Consider the following 17,477-nt stretch of genomic DNA (forward strand, 5'->3'; position numbering starts at 1 on the left):
TCTTTTCTGCCATAAATGATGAAAATGAAGCTTGAATATTTAAGTTACTGGCTCAGGGTCGTAAGCCAACTGCTGGCAGAATTAGAACGAAAATTTGCTTCTCAGTCCAATGTTTTCTCACTGCTCTAAGAACTGTGCTGTCCTCAGTTCTTATGACATTTAGGAATAATTCTTTTTCTTCTTTGAAAGAAGTCATGAGAATTAAGTACTAATATTTGAACATGGTACTATTCGAGTGCTATTTTAGTGCAACCAGAAGTGCATATCATATATTCCTTTAAAACTATGTCCCATACTGATCAATAGCATGTAATTGATCAGCATGTGACAGCGATAACTTGACAAATCATACGCAATTCCTTGGATAAACTGCTGGTATTGTTAAGTAATAATGCTGTTGTTTTTGTGAGAGGGTAGGGGGCAATTTTTTTTTTTCCCCTATTTTTTTTCCTCTGTGCAAACCAAAATTAAATATCCAAAGCTACAAGATTGTCATGACTTAGCATATTAGGACTTATAGTCATCCTGGTAGCAAACTTAAATATACTTTCAAAGAAAAATATATAAAATTGATTTATATTAGAAGCTCATTTATTTCTAGTTTCCTTCAAGATTATTGTTGTATGAAAAATCATGGTACTTTGTTTTTTCAGAAAACAATTGTAATTGTTTAGTGGGTAGTTTTGACAGAGATTAGTTAACATGCTCTTTTTAAAATAATATTATATTACCTTGACATATATTGCACAAATGTCCTACTTTGTAAGTATGAAATAATTTTATGTTTCCACAAAATAAAGAAATTTCAATATACGTTACCTCTATTTTTGAGAACATTTGTTTGTAATTCGGTTCTTATCTCACAATTAATTATTTCGACTTTAAAAAGATTTATTTAAAGAACTACTAATTCAGACTCCAAATGACCAACCATTTAGTGGTTCATTCAATACAAAATTGAAAGTTGTCTGCTATGTAAACAAGATAGATAAGATTACATTTTAGTAGAGAAACTACATGATAAACAAAATTATATCTCATGATAAGTTTTAAGAAGGAAATAATGGTGGTGGGTATTAAATGACTTGTGGTGGGGATTAAATGACTTACACACATAAAGTCATTCCTGCTCATAGTAGGTCTTTAGTAACTGTTAGCTATTATACTTGTTTATTTATTATTCATTCATGTATTCAACCATCATGTATTGAATACCTGTGTTTTCAAGTATAGTGGAATACAGAAAAGACTAAGTCATGGTCCTGGCTTTTTAAATGGTCTTGGAAAATAATGGACAGGACTTGGCTAGAAAGGGAGAAGAGAACATTCTAAGTAAAGAAGCGAAGCATGATCGTAGTTTAGAGGCCAGTTTGTTGGGGACAAGAAATGGATTTCAACTGGGGAAGGTGTAGCATGTTGGAGAGTAAGCATAGTATCTCATGGAGTAGATTCACAGAGACCACAGCATTTAGAGGTGGAATGGACTATGTGGGTTATGTCATTTAGATTCTCATTTACTCTAACATTTTGAAAGGTCATATAATATATCCTAGGCAGTATCTGTACCCTAATTAGTCTAATTTTTACTGCTATTATTTATTCCCAATTTTTTACTATTATAAATATTGATGTAACTCACATCTTCAGGAATACTATTTTTTCTTTCTTTTATTTCCTATAGATAAAAAATGTAGGATTTCTGAATCAAGGCATACAAATATTTTTATTTTCTCTTGGCATATAGTGCCAAAGTGTTTCCAATTCGGGTATTCCTGTTTTCAAGGATTTACCAATTTTATTGCAATGTATTATTATTTTGGCATTATTTGTTGGAATTTTTTTTGCTAGATCAGTTAGCAAATTTATTTATGTGTTTTACTAATTCAGCTTTACAATTGAATGACTTGTCATTTTAACTTTGATCCTTTCTCTTGTATTTGTGTTTACTCTTTTTATTTCCTTTTTAATGGATTCTTTCAATCTATCTACTGATATTTTATTCTTTAAAATATATTTGAATGAACTCATTGACTCAGTTTTAATAGAAGTTAATATTTCTTTTGTCATACTTGACACTCCATTGTTTTTATTGCTTTAGCTTTACTGCTTTTTATTGGTATTATGAATATTTATATTTTAAAATGTTTTGCTTAGTATTTATCATAGCTCTGATAAATATTCTATTCTTATTTTTGCTTATATTCTATGATATTTTTGTGAGCAAATTTACTCTTTTTGGTGAAAAACTACGGTTTCATTTTGAATACTTCTAATTATTGGAAAGTCATTATGTTTTTTGAATATGTATACTTTAAAGCTCTGCTTTAACATGTAATACAAATTTTGAAAGAAACCCTTTCCTCTGTTTATAAGGAAAGAAAGGGCAAAGCATGGAGTTAAAGTTTTATTGAGTTTTTAACATATCAGTTGGTTTGTGCAATGAAAAGGCATAGAAGCTGATGAATAGAGGAGTCGATGTTTGGGGGAGAACAGTCCAGAGCCCTGAGAAGAGGAGAAAACAACAAGCAAACAAACACCACCCACCGCAAGAGAATCATGAAAAATATCGTTGGTGTTTTAGCTGAATATGGATTCTAGAAACGCCAATTAGAGGTATTGGTCTTACCTTACAGGCAGCCTAAATGCAGAGAAAAGGCCATTTATGTAGATGGGCCATCTGCAGGTGGTGAAGCCATCCCAGGACAGTACAGAGCAGAGGGGCTGGGAAATCAGGCCCGGTCACTACCTTATGAGAACACAGCTGATCAGCTCTTCCTTAGAGTTATCTACCACAAATCTAGTTATTTATTATGTAAAATATTGTTTCAAGTTTGAGTTCGAGTACATTCTACTTTAGAATTTCCTGCAGTACTTTAGTAATAGTGCCTTACCTGGACCCATTGAATGTCCAGAGATTTGGTCTTGAATCTAAAAAGCACCCAAGTGATGGTTAGGCAACAGAAGTTTGAGTATTGGTCCCTTAAGGCTGTGATTAGGGTACCATAAAGTGTATGGAGATGATGCTGGTTTAATAAAAAGACCATAATAAACAGCCTTGGAAACACAAACATAGAAACAAATGGCAAAGACTTTGATGTAATAACAGCATGACATAAGCTTAAATGGAATCTGGAGTGACATCTCAAAAAATTAAAACTTAAAAGCATTCATCCCACTGTTAAACCAACCTCTGTCTTTCAGCATTGGATAAACAGACCTTATTTTTCTTTGCCTTATAAAATGGACTGCATTTTTTCCCCCTTAATTCCAGTTGCCATGGCCACGTACCATCACAGAGCGGCTGTTGGATGAAATGTTTGATAGCTCTGCATCCCGCTTTCTGGCTGTCTTGGAAGCTCTTTCTGATCCAAACAGGCGAACACTACAAACTGGTCCTGTTGTAACAGATGAAGTGGAACTTCGTGATGTTATTTCAGAACTGTTTATAGCTGGAAAAGAACTTTTAATGAGTAAGATATTAAGATACTATTTTACAGTAGCCATGATTAACAAAAGTTTTAGCATGGTAGTTATGAGAAACTGATAAATAAATAATTTTCCATTTTATATATTGACCTTGAATTCAGCAATCTTGCTGTAGTCATTTGACAATTCAAATAATTTTTTGTGCATATAATCATCTATACAATTATATCCTCCTTTCCAGTTCTTAATCTTTTAATTAACTTATTTTTTCTTTCATTTCTGGACTTCTTGCACTAGTTAGGACTTCAGTAAACACACGGGAAAGATGTGGTGTCTTCAGACATACTTGTCTCACTTTTGATCTTAAATGGAACATTTCCAATGTTCGATAGTTAAAATATTTGCTTGGGACTTGAGGTGTAGCTGACGGTAGAGCACATACCACTCAGTGTATGTGCTCATGTGTAAGGCCCTGGGTTTGATCCCCAGCACTGAAAAAAAAAAAGATACCAAGATATTTGCAGAAGAATTTATATAGTGAGTCTTTTACAGATCAAAGAAGTTTCTTTTATTCCTGATTTTCTAAGTATCTTTTGTTGGTTTGAATAGTTGTTGAATTTTATCAAAAGTCTTTTCTGCGTTTATCAAGATTCACTGTGTTGACCAAAGGGCTTTCTCTTTTATTCTATTAATAGGGTGAATTGCATTGTTTTTTAGCTACCTTGTATTTAGCTAATTTTTAGCTACCTTGTATTTTTGGAATAGATCTACTTTCTAAATGAGGATTAGACTTTCCATATATTGCTTGATTTGTTTGCTAGTGTTTACTTCATTTTTGCTTCTTTGTTCAAGACAGAGATAATAATTTCTTATGATGACCTGACTATAGCCAGGTTTTGGAAAATTATATGCACTTTATATTTTATTTAAATTTTTTTTGTAGTCATAGATGGACAATATATTTTTATTTTATTTGTTTTTTTTTTTTTTATGTGGTGCTGAGGATTATATCCAGTGTTTCACATATGCTAGGCAAGTACTCTGCCACCCCATTTTACCACACTGTATTTCTTGATGGGTGCATTGCTTTGTACATGTTTTTTCAGTCAAATTTGTAAATTGTGTGATTAGACCTTCTCCATCACTACTAATTTTTTTTCTCGACTGCTTGTTCTATAAATTATAGAAAGAGAGATCTTAAAACTCAAACTTCTATTCTGCACTTCTGTTGGAATAGAATTGCGACAGCATAGGATATACCCATGTTTGGCTTTAGTGGATAGTGATTGACACCCCCACCATTATTTTGTAAGAGTTCCAGTTGCTCCAAATTCATACTGTTAGTTAGCAATATCTGTCTTTTCCACTTTGTCTATTCTGGTGTGGATTCACTTGTATTACATTGTGGATTTAATTTGCATTTCTCTGATAACTAATGAAGTTGAGCATGTTTTCAAACATTTTTTTCCATTTAGATATCATGTTTTCTCATGGGCCTGTTCAAATCTTTTGCTCATTTTTTTATTGGTCTGTGTATCTCTTTATTGGCTTTCAGGAATTCTTTATATGTTCTGGATATGAGACCTTTATTGAATTCATGCATTGAACAGTCTTTTTTTCCCCACGTGGTGGCTTGCCTTTTCAATCTCTTAATGGTATCCATTGAGAAAATGAATTCTTAATTTTAATGTAGTGCACTATATCAATACATTCTTTATAGTTAATCATTTTTGTGTTATGTTTAAGAAAATTCTGTTACTCAAATGTCATAAAGAGCCTTGTGTTTTCTTCTATAAGTGTTATGTATTTTTTTCTTTTCTATTGAGTCTATATTTAGGTCTTTTTTGTTGGTATGAAGTAGGGATCAAGAATTACTTATTTCTGTGTGGATTTCTGGTTGGCATAGCACCATCTTTTGAAGAGAGCTTCCTTTCCCTGTTAACTGTAATACCTCTTTTTCTTAAGTTAGGTGTGTTTAGTGCTCTGTTGATTTTTTCACTCAGCAACGTTCCCTTGAGAGGTATCCGATTTTTGTGTGTGTGACTTATTATTGATGAATAGTATTCCATGGTATGGTACTCTGTAGTTTGTTTAACCACTTACTTATTGAAGAACATTTGATTTGTATCTAGATTTTTTTTTTCTTTTTTTTTTTTTGTGGTGCTGAGATTGGACTCAGGACCTTATGCATGGTAAGAAGGTGCTCTACTAATAAGTTACACTCTCAGCCCCTTGAGTAGGGGTTTTTATGTGAAAAAAAATTATGTAGACTGGAAACTCAAGAAAGAAATCTGTAATTGGGATATAAACTTGAGTCTGAATGCTGGTTCATACGGAAATGTGTGTTTAGCTTTGTAAGAAACTGTTATACTCTTCTCTAGCTTCATCGAAATAAAGGTACACTCATACATTGCTGATGGGGCTGCAGATTAGTGCAGCCACTCTGGAAAGCAGTGTGGAGATTCCTTAGAAAACTTGGAATGGAACCACCATTTGACCCAGCTATCCCACTCCTTGGCCTATACCCAAAAGACTTAAAATCAGCATACTACAGAGATACAGCCACATCAATGTTCATAGCTGCTCAATTCACAATAGCCAGACTGTGGAACCAACCTAGATGTCCTTCAATTGATGAATGGATAAAGAAACTGTGGTATATATATACAATAGAATATTACTCAGCCATAAAGAATGATAGAATTATGGCATTTGCAGGCAAATGGATGAAATTGGAGAATATCATGCTAAGTGAGATAAGCCAATCTCAAAAAACCAAAGGACGGATGATATCGCTAATAAGTGGATGATGACATATAATGGGGGGAGGGAAGGGTTAGTGTTAGGGTTAGAGTTAGGGTTAGGGAGGGGGGCAAGTATGGAGGAAGGAAGGACTGTATAGAGGGAAAAGAGGGGTGGGAGGGGTGGGGGGAAGGGAAAAAATAACAGAATGAATCAAACAACATTACTCTATGTAAATTTATGATTACACAAATGGTATGCCTTTATGCCATGTACAAACAGAGAAACAACATGTATCCCATTTGTTTACAATAAAAAAAAATACATTATTAAAAAAAAAAGAAATATTTACTATGCCAATCACCAATGTGTGAATGATCCAGTTTCTTTTCTTTTTCTAAAAAATGTGTTCTTTTTAGTTATATATGACAGTATAACATATTTTGACATATTTATAGAACTTCTGTACTCCCTACCCTGCTTGTTGTGTGTTAGCATCCAAATATTAACGAGAACATTTGACCTTTGGTTTTCGGGATTGGCTTATTTCTTAGCATGATATCTCCAGATAAATCCATTTACTGGCAGATGGCATAAAGTCATTCTTTTTTATGGCTGAATAATATTCTGTTGTGCATATATATCACCTTTTCTTTATCCATTCATCTTTCAAAGGGCACCTAGGTTGGTTCCATAGCTTAGCTATTGTGACTTGAGCTGCTGTAAACACTGATGTGGCTGCATCACTGTAGCATGCTGATTTTAACTCCCTTAGATATATACCTATGAGTCAAACCAGGTCAAACGGTGGTACCACTCATCGTTTTTTGAGGTATCTCCATACTGCTTTCCAGAGAGGTTGAACCAATTTGAGGTTTCACCAGCATGCATGAGTGTACCATTTCCCCCACGTCCTTTCCAAAATTTGTTGTACCATTTCCCCCACGTCCTTTCCAAAATTTGTTGCTGTATTCTTGATTTTTGCCATTCTGACTGGAGTGAGATGGAATCAGTGTAGTTTTAATTTGCATTTTTCTAATTGCTAGAGATGTTGAACATTTTTTCATGTATTTGTTGACCATTTGTATTTCTTTTGTGAAGTGCCTATTGAATTCCTTTGCCCATTTATTGATTGGGTTATTTGTCCATTTGTTTGTTTTTGATGTTAAGTTTTTTGAGTTCTTTATAAATCTTGGAGATTGAGGATTTTTCCGAGGTTCAGGTGCAGAGATTTTCTACCACTCTGTAGGCTGTCTCTTCAGATTCTTGATTGTTTCCTTTGCTATGAAGAAGCTTTTTAACTCGATAGCATTCTATTTATTGATTCTTATTTTACTTCTTGTGCTTTAAGTGTCTTGTTGGGGAAGTCAGTTCCTAAACAGACATGATGGAATGTTGGGCCTGCATTTTCTTCTAGTAGGTGCAGGGTTTCTGGTCTAATGCCTCGGTTAGGGTTGAGTTGAGTTTTGTGCAGGGCGAGAGATAGAGGTTAATTTCACTCTTCTGCATATGAATTTCCAGTTTTCCCAGCATCGTTTGTTGAAGAGGCTACCTTTCATATGTTTATGGCGCCTTTGTCTAGTATGAGATAACTGTATTTATGTGGGTTTGTCTCTGTGTCTTCTCTTTTGTTCCATTGGTCTTCATGTCTGTTTTTGTGCCAATGCTGTGCTGTTTTTGTAGTATAATTTAAGGTCTGGTATTGTGACGCCTCCTGCCTCACTTTTTTCACTAAGTATTGCTTTGGCTATTCTGAGCTTCTTATTTTTCCAAATTAATTTTATGTCTGCTTTTTCTATTTCTATGAAGAACATCATTGGAATTTTAATAGGGATCGCATAAATCCATATCGTGCTTTTGGTCGTATGACCATTTTGACAATATTAATTCTGCCTATCCAAGAGCGTGGGGATCTTTCCGTCTTCTAAGATCTTCATCAATTTCTTTCTTTAGAGTTCTGTAGTTTTAATTGTAGAGGTCTTTCACCTCTTTTGTTAGATTCATTTTCAAGTTTTTGTATTTTATTTTTTTGAGGCTCTTGTGAATGGGGTATTTTTCCTAATTTCTCTTTCAGCTGATTCATCACTGATGAACAGGAATGCAATTGGTTTATGGGTGTTCATGTTATATCCTGCCACTTTGCTGAATTCCTTTATGAGTTCTAGCAGCTTTTCTGGTAGAGGTTCTGGGGTCTTCTAAACACAGGATCCTGTTGTCAGTTCCTCTTTTCCTATTTATATTCCTTTAATTCCACTCTTTTGCTTAACTGTTGTGGCTAGAGTTTCAGGGACTATGTTTGAATAGTAGTAGTGAAAAAGGGCATCCCTGTCTTGTTCTGGTTTTTAGAAAAAAACACTTTCAGTTTTTCTCTGTTTAGAATGATGTTGCCTTGGGTTTAACATATGTAGCTTTCATGACGTTGAGGTATGATCCTACCATTCTGTTTTTTGTAGTGTTTTGAACATGAAGAGATGCTGTATTTTGTCAAATGCTTCCTCTGTATCTATTGAGACAATCATGTGATTCTTGTCTTTAAGTCTATTGATGTAATGAAATATGTTTATTGATTTTTGTATGTTGAACCAACCTTGCATCCCTGGGAGGAACCCCACATGATCATGGTGCACTATCTTTTAAATGTGTTTCTGTATGTAATTTACCAGTATTTTATTAAGAATTTTTGCAGCAGGGCATGTTGGCGCACGCCTGTAATCCCAGAGGCTGGGAGGCTGAGGCAGGAGGATCACAAGTTCAAAGCCAGCCTCAGCAAAAGTGAGGTGCTAAGCAATTCAGTGAGACCCTGTCTCTAAATAACATACAAAATAGGGCTGGGGATGTGGCTCAGTGGCCGAGTGCCCCTGAGTTCAATCCCCAGTAACTCCTCCCCGCAAAAGAAGAGTTTTTGCATCTATGTTCATTGGAATATTCGTCTGAAGTTTTTATTGATTTTTTTTCCTGTTTTTGGTATCAAGGTGATACTAGCCTCATAGAATGAGTTTGGAAGGTTTCTCTCTTTTTCTATTTCGTGGAATAATTTGAAGAGCATTGGTGTTAGTTCTTCTCGCAAAGTGTGGTAGAACTCAGCCAAGTATACATCCAGTACTGGGCTTTTCTTTGTTGGGAGGCTTTTGATGGTGTCTTCAATATCGTTACTTCAAATCGACCTGTTTAAATTTTCTATGTCCTCCTGATTCAATTTGGGTAGGTCATATGTCTATAGACATTTATCAATGTCTTCAAGTTTTTCTATTTTATTAGAGTATAAATTTTCAAAATAGTTTCTGATTATTGTCTATATTTCAATAGTAACCATCATGATATTTCCTTTTTCACCATGAACTTTAGTAATTTGAGTTTTCTCTTTCTCTTCATTTTAGCTTGGCTAAGGGTTTATCAATTTTATTTATTTTCAAAGAACCAACTTTTTTCTTTTGTATGACTTTATTTATTTATTTCTATTTTTCCAGAGTGCATTTTGATTCATTGTACACAAATGGGGTACAACTTTTCATTTCTTTGGTTATACACAATGCAGATTCACACCATTCATGTAATCATACATGTACATAGGGTAATACTGTCTCATTCTACTATCTTTCCTTCCCCCGTCCCTCTCATCCCATTTCCCTCTACATAATCCAAAGATCCTCCATTCTTCTCTTGCCCCCCGTTACCCCCCCACCATTATGTATCATCATCTACTTATCAGGGAAAACATTTGGCCTTTGGTTTTTTGGGCTTGGCATATTTCACTTAGCATGATATTCTCCAACTCCATCCATTTACCAGCAAATGCCATAATTTTATTCTTCTTTATGGCTGAGTAATATTCCATTATATATATATATATATATATATATATATATATATATATACATATATACATACCACAGTTTCTTTATCCATTCATCAATTGAAGGGCATCTAGGTTGGAAGAACCAACTTTTTGTTTTGTCGATTCTTTAGATTTTTTGTTTCAATTTCATTGAAACAAAAATGAATATTGATTTTAGCTCTGATTTTAATTATTTCCTGTCTTCCTGCTGCTTTTGGTGTTGATTTGTTCTTCTTTTTCTAGGTCCTGGATATAAAATGTTAAATTATTTATTTGATGACTTCCAATTCTTTTAATGAATGAGCTCAATGCAAGAACTTTCCTCTTAGAACCACCTTCATTCTGTCCCAGAGATTTTGTATGTTGTATTGTTATTTTCATTTACCTGTAAGTATCTTTTTAATACACAATTTCTTCTGCTATCCATTCATCATTCAATAGTGTGTTATTTAGTCTCCAGGTGTTAGTAGCTTTTATTTCTAATTTTATTCCATTGTGATCTGATAGAATGCAAGGTATTATGTCTATGTTTTTGTATTTGTAAGAGTTGCTTTGGGTTCTAAGATATGGTGTATTTTAGAAAATGATCCGTGTACTGCCGAGAAGAAAGTATATTCAGTCATTGATGGATGAAATATTCTATATATGTCTGTTTAGTCTAAATTATTAATTGAATTTTTAATTCTATAGCTTCTTTATTTAGTTTTTGTTTGGAAGATCTATCCAGTGTTGAGAAAGACATGTTAAAGTCACCCAAAATTATTATGTGTGGTCTCTTTGATCCTTGATATTGAGAAGGATTTGTTTGTTGTATGTAGATGCTCCATTGTTGGGGGCATAAGTATTTATGATTGTTATATCTTCCTGTTGCATAATTCCTTTAAGTAGTGTGAAATGACCTTCTTTATCCCTTCTGATTAACTTTGGCTTGAAGCCCACTTTATCTGATATGAAGATGGAAACCCCTGCTTGTTTATGAGATCCATGTGAATGAGATGTTTTTTCCCATTCTTCTACCTTCAGTCTGTGGATGTCTGTGCCTATGAGATGAGTCTCTTGGAGACAAAAATTATTGGGTCTTGGTTTTTAATCCAATCTGCCAGTCTATATCTTTTGATCGATGAGTTTAGGCCATTTACATTCAGTGTTATTATTGAGAAATGATTTTTAATCCTTGTCATTTTGATTTATTCTGGTTTTTAATTTGAATTAGTTTTTCCTTTGATTGCCTATTCTTCTAGTGCAGTTCCTCCCTTTGCTGGTTTTTACTTTTATTTTTAATTTTCTTTTGTGAAATCTTTTATTGAGTATATAGTGTAGCGTAGGCTTTGTAGTTGTGAATGCTTTTAACTTTTGCTTATCATGGACTTTTTAATTTCATTATCAAATCTGAAGCTTAATTTTTCTGGGGTATAGTATTCTTCATTGGCATCCATTTTATTTTTGAATTTGGTATATATTATTTCAAGATATCCTAACTTTGAGGGTTTGGGCTGAAAAATCAGCTGAAATCCAGACTGATTTTACTAAATGTGACCTGTCATTTTTCTCTAGCAGTCTTCAAAATTCTATCCTTATTCTTGTATGTTAGCTATTTTCATAATAATGTGCCTTGTGGATCTGTTGTAATTTTCTATATTTGGAGTTCTATATACCTCCTGTATGTGATTTTTCCATTTTATTCTTAAGGTTTGGGAAATTCTCTGATATTATGTCTTTGAAAAGATTTTACATTCCTTTGGTTTGTATCTCTGAGTCCTTGTCTGTCCTTATAAATCTTAAGTTTGGTCTTTTCATGTTATCCCATAGTTCTTGAAAGTTCTGTTTTTGGTTGCTTAACAGATTTTCACCATGGTCAACTTTATTTTCAAGATTACATATTTTGTCTTCATTGCTTGAAATGAACTCTTTCAAGTGGTGTAGTCTGCTGGTGGTGCTTTTCATTGAATTTTTAATTTGGTTTATTGTTTCCTTCATTTCAAGGATTTCTGAATAGTTCTTTTTCAGAATCTCTATTTCCTTATTTTTTTTCTTATTTCACTTTATTTATTTATTTATTATTATTTTTTATTGTAAACAAATGGGATACATGTTGTTTCTCTGTTTGCACATGGAGTAAAGGCATACCATTTGTGTAATCATATATTTACATAGGGCAATGTTGTATGATTCATTCTGATTTTTTTCCCTTCCCCCCCACCCGTCCCACCCCTCTTTTCCCTCTATATAGTCCTTCCTTCCTCCATTCTTACCACCCTCCTTATCCCTAACCCTAAAACAAACCCTAACCCTAACGCTAACCCCTCCCACCCCCTATTATATGTCCTCATTCGCTGATCAGCGAGATAATTCATCCTTTAGTTTTTTGAGATTGGCTTATCTCACTTAGCTTGATATTCTCCAATTCCAACCATTTTCCTGCACATGCCATGATTTTATCATTCTTCATGGCAGAGTAATATTCCATTGTATATATATGCCACAGTTTCTTTATCCATTCATCAACTGAAGGGCATCTAGGTTGGTTCCACAATCTGGCTATGGTGAATTGAGCAGCAATGAACATTGATGTGGCTGTATCTCTGTTGTATGCTGATTTTAAGTCATTTGGGTATAGGCCAAGGAGTGGGATAGCTGGGTCAAATGGTGGTTCCATTCCAAGCTTTCTGAGGAATCTCCACACTGCTTTCCAGAGTGGCTGCACTAATTTGCAACCCCACCAGCAATGTATGCGTGTACCTTTTCCCCACATCTTCGCCAACACCTATTGTTGCTTGTGTTCTTGATAATCGCCATTCTAATTGGGGTGAGATGGAATCTTATGGTAGTTTTGATTTGCATTTCTCTTATTACTAGAGATGTTGAACATTTTTTCATATGTCTGTTGATTGCTTGTACTTCTTCTTCTGTGAAGTGTCTGTTCATTTCCTTAGCCCATTTGTTGATTGGATTATTTGAATTCTTGGAGTAGAGTTTTTTGAGTTCTTTATAAACTCTGGAAATTAGCACTCTATCTGAAGTATGAGTGGCAAAGATATTCTTCCACTCTGTAGGCTCTCTCTTCACATTACTGATAGTTTCCTTTGCTGAGAGAAAGCTTTTTAGTTTGAATCTATCCCAGTTGTTGATTCTTGCTTTTATTTCTTGGGCTATGGGAGTCCTGTTAAGGAAGTCTGATCCTAAGCCAACAAGTTGAAGATTTGGACCTACTTTTTCTTCTATAAGATGCAGGGTCTCTGGTCTGATTCCGAGGTCCTTGATCCATTTTGAGTTGAGTTTTGTGCAGGGTGAGAGATAGGGGTTTAATTTCATTCTGTTGCATATGATTTTCCAGTGTTCCCAGCACCATTTGTTGAAGAGGCTATCTTTTCTCCACTGCATATTTTTGGCCCCTTTGTCTAGTATGGGAAAATTGTATTTATTTGGGTTTGTGTCCAAGTCCTCTATTCTGTACCATTGATCTACCTGTCTATTTTGGTACCAATACCATGCTGTTTTTGTTACTATTGCTTTGTAATAGAGTTGAAGATTTGGTATTGCGATACCCCCTGCTTCGCTCTTTCTACTGAGGATTGCTTTAGCTATTCTGGGTTTCTTATTCTTCCAGATGAATTTCATAATTGCTTGCTCTATTTCTGTAAGGTATGTCATTGGGATTTTAATTGGAATTGCATTGAATTTGTATAGCACTTTAGGTAGTATGGCCATTTTGACAATATTAATTCTGCCTATCCAAGAACATGGGAGATCTTTCCATGTTCTAAGGTTTTCCTTAATTTCTTTCTTTAGTGTTCTGTAGTTCTCTTTGTAGAGGTCTTTCACCTCTTTTGTGAAAGTATTTTATTTTTTTCGAGGCTATTGTGAATGGGGTAGTTTTCCTAATTTCTCTTTCTGAAGATTCATCACTTATGTATAAAAATGCGTTGGATTTATGAGCATTGATCTTGTAATCTGCTACTTTACTGAATTCACTTATGAGTTCTAAAAGTTTTGTGGTGGAATTTCCAGGTTCCTCTAAATATATAATCATGTCATCAGCGAACAGGGATAGTTTGAGTTCTTCTTTTCCAATTTGTATCCCTTTAATTTCTTTGGTTTGTCTAATTACTCTGGCTAGAGTCTCAAGAACGATTTGAATAAAAGTGGTGAAAGAGGGCATCCCTGCCTTGTTCCAGTTTTTAGGGGGAATGCTTTCAGTTATTCACCATTTAGAATGATATTGGCCATGGGCTTAGCGTAGATGGCCTTTACAATGTTAACGAATGTTTCCACTACCCCAATTTTCTCTAGTGTTTTGAGCATGAAGGGGTGCTGTATTTTATCAAATGCTTTTTCTGCATCTATTGAAATAATCATGTGATTCTTGACTTTAAGTCTATTAATATGGTGAATTACGTTTATTGATTTCCTGATGTTGAACCAACCTTGCATCCCTGGGATGAAACCCACTTGATCATGGTGCACTATCTTTTTAATATGTTTTTGTATGCGATTTGCTAAAATTTTGTTGAGAATTTTTGCGTCGATGTTCATTAAGGATATTGGTCTGAAATTTTCTTTCCTCGATGTGTCTCTGTCTGGTTTAGGTATCAGGGTGATATTGGCTTCATAGAATGAGTTTGGGAGGGTTCCCTCCTCTTCTATTTCATGGAATAATTTGAGGAGTATTGGAATGAGCTCTTCTTTAAAGGTTTTGTAGAACTCGGCTGAGAACTCATCTGGTCCCGGACTTTTCTTTGTTGGTAGGCTTTTGATGACCTCTTCTATTTCATTGCTTGAAATTGATTTATTTAAGTTGTGTATGACCTCCTCATTCAGTTTAGGTAATTCATGTCTCTAGAAACTTGTTGATGTCTTCAAGGTTTTCTGTTTTGTTGGAGTATAGATTTTCAAAATAGCTTCTAATTATGTTTTGTATTTCACTCGTGTCTGTTGTGATATTTCCTTGTTCATTCCGAATTTTAGTAATTTGAGTTTTCTCCATCTTTCTCTTTGTTAGTGTAGCCAAGGGTTTATCAATTTTGTTTAATTTTTCAAAGAACCAACTATTTATTTTGTTATTTTTCCGATTATTTCTTTTGTTTCAATTTCGTTGATTTCGGCTCTGATTTTAACTATTTCCTGTCTTCTACTACTTTTGGTGTTGGTCTGCTCTTCTTTTTCTAGGGCTTTGAGCAGTAGTGTTAAGTTGTTTGTTGATTTCTACTTCTTTTGTTGAAATAAATCTTCTTCTAAGTGCTGCTTTCATAGTGTCCCAGAGATTTTGATATGATGTGTCTTTGTTCTTGTTTACTTCTAAGAATTTTTTTATTTCCCTCCTGATGTCTTCTGTTATCCATTCATCATATAATAGTGTATTATTTAATCTCCAGGTATTGGAGAAGTTTCTGTTTTTTATTCTGTCATTTATTTCTAATTTCACTCCATTATGATCTGATAGAGTACAAGGTAGTATCTCTATCTTCTTATATTTGCTAACAGTAGCTTTGTGGCATAAGACATGGTCTATTTTAGAGAAGGATCCATGTGCTGCTGAGAAGAAAGTGTATTGTTCTTTGTTAGATGGTATATTCTATATAAGTCGGTTAAGTCTAAATTGTTGATTGTGTTATTGAGCTCTATGGTTTCTTTATTCAATTTGTGTTTGGAAGATCTATCCAGTGCTGAGAGAGGTGTGTTAAAATCGCCTAATATTATTGTGTTGTGGTCTATTTGATTTCTGGAATTGAGAATGATTTGTTTGACGTACATGGATGTGCCAGTGTTTGGGGCATAGATGTTTATGATTGTTATGTCTTGCTGATTTATGCTTCCCTTAAGTAGTATGTAATGTCCTTCTTTATCCCTTCTGGCTAGGTTTGGCTTGAAGCCCACATTATCTGAAATGAGGATGGATACTCCAGCTTTTTTGCTGTGTCTGCGTGTGTGGTATGTTTTTTCCCGTCCTTTCACCTTTAGTCTATGGATATCTCTTTCTATGAGATGAGTTTCTTGCAGGCAGCATATTGTTGGATTTTTCTTTTTAATCCAATCTGCCAGTCTATGTCTTTTGATTGATGAATTCAGGCCATTAACATTCAGGGTTATTATTGTGATATGATTTGTATTCCCAGTCATTTGACTCATCTTTGTTTTTTGACATGATTTGGTTTCTCCTTTATTTGGCTATTCCTTTAGGCTAGTTCCTCCCGTTGCTGATTTGCATCATTGTTTTTCATCTCTTCCTCATGGAATATTTTGCTGAGAATGTTCTGTAATGCCAGCTTTCTTTTTGTAAATTCCTTTAGCTTTTGTTTATCATGGAAGGATCTTATTTCATCATCAAATCTGAAAGTAAGTTTTGCTGGGTATAAGATTCTTGGTTGGCATCTGTTTTCTTTCAGGGCTTGGTAAATGTTGTTACAGGCCCTTCTAGCTTTAGGGTCTGGATTGAAAAATCTGCTGATATTCTTATTGGTTTCCCCCTGAATGTAATTTGATTCTTTTCTCTCACGGCCTTTAAAATTCTGTCTTTATTTTGTATGTTAGGTGTTTTCATAATAATGTGCCTTGGTGTGGGTCTGTTGTAATTTTGTATATCTGGTGTCCTATAAGCCTCTTGTACTTGGTTTTCCATTTCATTCTTCATATTTGGGAAATTTTCTGATATTATTTCATTGAATAGATTGTTCATTTCTTTGATTTGTTTCTCTAAGCCTTCCTCAATCCCAATTATTCTTAAATTTGGCCTTTTCATGATATCCCATGATTCTTGTAGATTCTGTTCATGATTTCTTACCATCTTCTCTGTTTGGTCAACTTTGTTTTCAAGATTAAATATTTTGTCTTCAATGTCTGAGGTTCTGTCTTCCAGGTGTTCTATCCTATTGGTTATGCTTTCTATGGAGTTTTTAACTTGGTTTATTGTTTCCTTCATTTCAAGGATTTCTGTTTTTTTTTTTTTCCTTTTCAGTATCTCTAACTCTTTATTGAAATGATCTTTTGCTTCCTGTATTTGCTCTTTTAACTGTTGATTGGTGCGATCATTTAATGCCTGCATTTGCTCTTTCATCTCCTCCTTCAATGCCTGCACTTACTCTTTCATCTCCTCATTTGCTTCTCTGATTGTTTTATTATGTACATTCTGAACTCTCTTTCTGACGTTTCTTCTGCTGTGCTGTAATTGGGTTTTATTGATATAGTATCTAGGTTTGTTTGGGACATTTTCTTCCCTTGTTTCCTCATATTGGTCAGATGTCAGTGGAACTCTGAGATATTGCAGATTTCTTCTATTGGCTTATAGTTTCCCTATAGATTTCCAGTGTATCACCTCCCAGCCTTCAGTAGCCTGAAGTCTTGGAGGAACTTGATAATGCAGTGCTTCTGATGAAAGCTGCCCCTAGCCCGCTACTGGTTCCAGGGCTTGAGGCTAGTTCTGTACAGAAAGGCTCTCACTGGGTGGCCTGCTCTAAGAAGCTGGTGGTGTGGGAGGAGC

The 17,477-nt window shown here is 34.5% G+C and overlaps 1 protein-coding gene across 1 annotated transcript in view; it reads left to right on the forward strand.

Annotated features, from left to right (window-relative positions):
• Positions 1–17,477, forward strand: part of CFAP54 (cilia and flagella associated protein 54) — a gene marked incomplete at its 5' end in the record, with an annotated part of 326,512 nt that overhangs the window by 24,634 nt on the left and 284,401 nt on the right. Inside the window, 1 exon segment of the mRNA XM_079142877.1 lies at positions 3,272–3,470. Within this exon segment, the coding sequence (XP_078999003.1) occupies positions 3,272–3,470 (199 nt within the window).

Source organism: Sciurus vulgaris, assembly GCF_902686455.1.
Source record: "Sciurus vulgaris genome assembly, chromosome: 5".
NCBI lineage: Eukaryota > Metazoa > Chordata > Mammalia > Rodentia > Sciuridae > Sciurus > Sciurus vulgaris.